This window comes from Lampris incognitus, chromosome 12, assembly GCF_029633865.1.
Source record: "Lampris incognitus isolate fLamInc1 chromosome 12, fLamInc1.hap2, whole genome shotgun sequence".
Taxonomy (NCBI): Eukaryota; Metazoa; Chordata; class Actinopteri; order Lampriformes; family Lampridae; genus Lampris; species Lampris incognitus.
This window is the reverse complement of record NC_079222.1, coordinates 10,518,144-10,524,143: the sequence shown is the minus strand read 5'-3', so window position 1 is coordinate 10,524,143 and position 6,000 is coordinate 10,518,144. Positions and strand designations below refer to the sequence as shown.

General features: G+C 51.9%; 1 protein-coding gene across 1 annotated transcript in view; it reads right to left on the bottom strand.

Moving 5' to 3' along the window:
* The window catches only part of cacna1bb (calcium channel, voltage-dependent, N type, alpha 1B subunit, b), a 277,440-nt gene extending 272,193 nt beyond the window's left edge, over nt 1-5,247 (bottom strand). Inside the window, 2 exon segments of the mRNA XM_056290621.1 lie at nt 1,824-1,929; nt 4,955-5,247. Of these exon segments, the coding sequence (XP_056146596.1) occupies nt 1,824-1,929; nt 4,955-5,247 (399 nt within the window).
* Between the last annotated feature and the right edge of the window lie 753 nt (nt 5,248-6,000).

Sequence of the window (6,000 nt, the reverse complement as noted above, 5' to 3'; positions counted from 1 at the left end):
AGGACACATACCCACATCCGGCTTCCCACCCGCAGACACGGCCAATAGAGACGCTGGACCAAGCCTGAGGTAACACGGGGATTCGAACCGGCGAGCTCCGTGTCCACAGGCAATGGAATAGAGCGCTTCGCTACCCGGACGCCCCTGTCTCTCTGTTTTAGGAATGAAAGATCAAGGCTACGGCAGCCTCGAGAGGGAGCATACCAGTGGAAAAGGGGAGCTCTGTGTTCTGTGTTATGCTTTGTTTCCTTGTGCGCAGAGCTAAAAAGTTCAGCTTGCTGTCATCGAGCAGCGGTCTCTCCGGATGGTTACTCAGATAGGCTAGCTCTACGGAGTGGCTGGCAGAGTTCAGACGCTGGTTTAAGCTAAGCATGCGTGTGAGCGGCTGCAGGAACCGGAAGGGAGATGAAAGCAAGCTCAGCGAGAGGCTCGGCTGACTTACAGAATAGGAAGCGGAGGGGAGGAGGCGACAGAGGAGCACACGGTTTAACACACAGGACATACCACATGCCAGTACAGGCAGGGTGATGCTCTACAGGTCAGATCCCTCACCTTTCCCCCCCCCCTCCCTTTTTCTCCCCTGTTGTATCCGGCCAATTACCCCGCTCTTCCGAGCCGTCCCGGTCGCTGCTCCACCCCCCCTCTGCCGATCCGGGGAGGGCTGCAGACTACCACGCGCCTCCTCCCATACATGTGGAGTCGCCAGCCGCTTCTTGTCACCCGACAGTGAGGAGTTTCGCCAGGGGGACGTAGCGCGTGGGAGGATCACGCAATCCTCCTCCAGTTCCCCTTCCTCCCTGTACAGGCGCCCCGACCGGCCAGAGGAGGCGCTAGTGCAGCGGCCAGGACACATACCCACATCCCACTTCCCGCAGACATAGCCCGACCAAGCCGGAGGTAACGCGGCGATTCGAACCGGCGGTCCCCGTGTTGGTAGGCGACGGAATAGACCGCCACGCTACCCGGAAGCTGGGGCCCCAGATCCCCCACCTTTAAGCCGAATGACAGAGACCAGGAAGATACGGGCACGAAGCTGAGGCTGAGGGAGTAGACCCGTCATTGCCTTTCTGCGGACAAAGTGCAGGAATGATTTGGATGTCAGAACGGAACAACCAGCACAGCGAGAGAGTTCTCAGATGTGCCCTTTCTTGCTCCATCTCGCTGGGACCAGTGTTGCGAGACACAGAAATAACAATGGATTACATTTATATAGCGCTTTCTCTAGACACCCGAAGCGCTTCACATTGACGGGCGGCGGGGGGTTACTCACTTCAACCACCACCAATGTGTCACCCCCCTGGGTGACGCACGGCAGCCATTTTCATCACAACATCAGCTCGAGGTGGAGAGGGAGGAAATCATTGAGTCAATTACACGTGGGGGTGATGAGGTGGCCAGATGGAGAGAGCCAGGTTGGGAATTTTGCCAGGACACCGGGGAACCCCTACTCTTTGCGATAGGTGCCATGGGATCTTTAATGACCACAGTGAATCGGGACCTCGGTTTAACGTCTCATCCGAAGGACGGCATCTCCTGCAGCACAGTGTCCCCGCCACTGCACCGGGGCATTAGGATTTTTGTTGTTTATTAGGACCAGAGGGAAAACTGGCCCCTACTGGCCCACCAACACCACTTCCAGCAGAAATTGATTTTCCCCGCAGGTCTCCCATCCAAGTACTAGCCGAGCCCACACCTGCTTAGCTTCCGTCATTCAGCAGAACCAGGGTACTTACTGGCACGGCTGCTGGCTAACACATAATAGAGACGAGAAAACTGTTGTGGGTAAAGACAGGTAGTCTCAAACTGAAGTGTTGAACACTTACCAGGCGCTCTGACATCGGCGTCTTGTCATCGGCGGGTAAGTGCTGCTCCAGGGCCAAGACGATGCAGTTGGCGATAATCGTGGCCAGGATCATGTACTCAAATGGAGTTTGACAGTTAAGGAACATTAAAAGCAGCACAGTTTCACTTCTGTTAATTGCATGCAAAATCTGCAGACACCCTTGAATAGCATGCTCTTGTGCTATAACATGTGCATCACATCACATCTTCCCCCATAGTGTGAAATAAGGATTTGCTTTCTTTTGAGCAAGGTTTGTCAAGTACACTGATTATATAGTATAATGCCTTTCAGTTTAGTTTTGGTGCTCAGGGGTGAAAGATATTTTGAAAAAAAAAATAATGAACCACTTTAAACTAACATTTTCTTTCCACCAAAGCCCCGACCTTCCTTCATGCTATTTTTGAAGTCATGTAGGAGCAAATTGCCTGTACTGGGGCTGAAGATGTTTCCAGATGGTTGACTATTTCAGTCGCTTTTCAATAGCTGGTTCATTCTCAAACCCACTTACACGAGGCCATTCCCCGCGGGTCAAAGCCTAACTGAAGAACTCGGGGAATAATGAAGGCTTGGAGTCAAGATGTACAAACATTCCCAGTAGGGCTGGGCAATAATTCACCGCAATCATTTTGTCGTCTTTCAATGGCATGAGGATGAAATTTGATTACTGTTGTATCCGCTGTCATATCGTGATAGACTTCTTGTTTTTTTACATTATTAATAATTGATTATTAATAACATTAATAATATACTATATTAACGAATAAATAATTTATTAATGTTCAATATATTCAATATATTATTCATTATAACGTGAATCTAATACCTAAGGTATCGCATATACATATATATATATATATATATGTATATATATATATGTGTGTGTGTGTGTGTGTGTATTTGGTCAGTAATGTGGTAATTCAGTGTTAGATAACAACGTGAGTAAACTATGATCGTCCCAACGCAACCAATTACCATTATGGGCAATAGCTATTATTTCTGATATTGAAATACGCCATATCCCATGACTTCCATAACATCAGTTTGATAGCTTGCCGTACTGGAAATTTACATAATGACGATTTTTATCGGTCATAAAAAGAAAGGGGTGGGAAAGTGGGTGTGTTAACCCTCCGCTACACTAATGGGTTCCCCTGTGATTACCGGGAAAATACTGTTTTCCATATCGCCCAGCCCTACTTTGCAGACAAGGCTGCTCCACCAATTTACTAGAAAACAACACATTTTAAAGAACACGTGCTTTTCCAGCCCTCGCCGCCTCTCTTTCTGTGTTGTTGCCCTGCAGAGAGGAGAGGCCACAGCCTATCGGCTGATCGCAGGTGGGGAATTGATAACCGCTGTTATTAGATTACATTTCAGCGGCTGTTCTCGCCGTCGCCCACGCGGCAGATCCAGCTGTCTGGTCGCGTTTCGTCACTCGCCCTCGGGCTCTCCAGCCGCGCCATTTGAAAGGGGGGGAGGGAGGAGGGCGGAGGGTTGCGTTTATGTGTACGTGGGCGACTTCAGCACCATGGAGAGGTCCCTGAGCCGAAGCAGCGAGGCATTGCTTCAACCTCGGGGTAGTTTTTCCTTTTCCTTTTCCTTCGTATCACCGAGCACGCACTCTCCTGCCGTGCGACACAAGGGGGCACGTGACATTCTCGCGAGGCACAGCCGTTGCGCGAGTTCGTCGCGAACAGAGCACGGTGGGGGGGGGGGGGGTCGTCGTCTTAAGTTTGTACTGGGAAGCCAGCCCAGCACGGGCTGCACAGTTTCAACTAGCCGGGTGGCGCGCGTTACGCAATATTTACATAATATTGTAGCGTGCGCGGATAAGAAGACACGCTGGCTGCCAGCGCGCGGGTCTGACCCTTTAGTCGAGCGGTTAGCGACGCCTCCTGCGGTGCGGGCGACACGGGTTCGCTTCCCGGCCGCGGCACTTCCTGTGGATGCGTTGTCCCCCCCCCCCCCCCCCGAATTCGCTCCAGTATCCTTAAGGGGCGCTCGGCTTTTGCCAAACACTCAGCTAAGTCGTCAGTTGTCGGGGTTGCACCACAGACGCCACGGTGTCCAGCTAGCGCCTTCTGAACCGGGTTTCTAGCTCGCCGACGCCTCGGAAGAGCAACCTGACACGTCGGAAACACTTGTTTTATCAGAGCGCGGATTCGTTCGGGCAGGCCAGAGGCGTCGGAGCGCGCCTCGCTCGCGCTCCCGTCGACGGCGTTTCTGTGAAATCCTACATCGGATGAAATCGCACGGGCGCAACGCCAAGCCGTAGAACGCGAGGGAGAGGCTGATAGACAACAGCGGTGGGTGGTGGGTGGTGGGGGGGTGCAGGAAAAAAAAAACAACGCGCCATGTATTTTGCTAATTTTCTCATCGATGAGGGTTATAACGTTGATCTAAAAAACAAAAAAAAATCTTTAACGTCTGACAGCGGCTTCAACAAGGGCGACACGCGCGCGAAGCACGCGCGCGGCAGCACGACTGTGGACGTCACCTTTGGAGTTTTCCCCATTTTCCTGCCGTGCAAACGGCTTCTTAATTACGTGTCCATTAATCAGTTCCGGCGCGCGGTCACTATTGATCACGCGCCAAAGGCGTCGGTTTGGGTGCGCGGCCTACACTGTTCACGGCCGCAACACGTTGTAAAAACAAAAACAAAAAACAAAACCGAACTTAACGACGCAAAAGCTTAACTCGAGCTCAGGCGTTGCTACTTGGCTGAAACGTGCGGCTGTCAACGGTGGACGTGTTCGGCGCCGGTATCCGGTGAAGCGTTATAACGTCTCCAGGGGCCATAAGACGCGGGGCGACGGGCGCACCTGAGCCCATAGAAACGCAAGAAGTGCAAAAGCGGTCTCGCATCGACGGTCAGCCAGGAAACCGGTGTCGGGTTTCAAGGCTTCCGTGACGAGGTAATAACGCGTCTCTCAGTCTGGGGCAACACGCAGGTTGGAAAAAACCCCAACGTGCACACACGGCTTGTGAATGTAAACATAGCGTTAAACGAGGCAGCCGCCAGACAAGGGCAGATAGGTTACACGGTGCAGGCTGCCACCCCCCCCTCTCTCTCTCTCTTTACCCTCTTGTGCCATTGGTTGGGAAGGATATGGCCACTCAGTTATTCGCTTTGCATACTTCCTTATGAGATTGTCCTCGCGGAAGATGAACAGGGACCTATTGACGGTGAAGCAGTTCTGTTTGACAGGGTTGGGGTTGTATATAGCCATCGTCCTGGCTCTCTGAGCCATCGACTGCTTGTACATCCTCTGGCCACCCGGAGCACCACCACCACCACCACCGCCGCCGCCGCCCCGGGCTCCTCCTCTCCCGGCGCCCGGTCCACCTCTTCCTCCTCCAACTCCTCCATAGCGGGTGGGCAGATCGTCCGCGAAGCGAGGCATTCTGGAAACGCACAGATCCGACAGGGAAAATCCAAACTGGTGTCAGTGGGAAGGGAGGGGAGAAGCATCACAACAAACACACGTCTCCAAACCACAGCCGGGCGTCAGTGCGTATCACTAGGCTGCATTTGGGAATTAAAAACAACACTGCCCCATGGTTAGTCTCGTCCCTCGTCCTCTCCATTCAGTCGTCCTCCATCAGATTAAAAAACAGCAAGGGATAAAGTTTGTTTGCTAAATGTCGAATAGCCCGCAGAGTGGAGTTCAGCCAGCGGAATAAAAACGCACATTTCCCTTCATGTGTTGCACAGGCACAGTCGGGTGTTGAATGGAGAATTGTCACGCTGAGAAATCAGCAAAATCAGCTTGTCTCCTTTTATAACGCTGACAGGATTATGTCAGCCTCCGAAAAAAAAAACCAAAAAAAAAAAAAACACCAGTTGATAGACATACCCGGCCGAAACACCCCGGCGATGTCAAGTCACCAAAGAATATTATAGGATGTCAGAAAATACCCTGGCTCTTTCTCGCTCTCAACTGGCAGGAATGGTCAAACAAACCAGTCCAGTGGGCTGCATTGTTCTGTGATTTCTGCTTGATGGCTTTCTGTATGGGGGCTGTATATAGCGAAACCTCAGAAGACTGAGGGACGAGCACGTGACCAGAGCGATCCTATCGCCGTCTCGAGCGCACAGAGGCGCTCACCGCGGCTGTGCGCTGAATATATATTGTGAAATAATTGTATCAAATAAA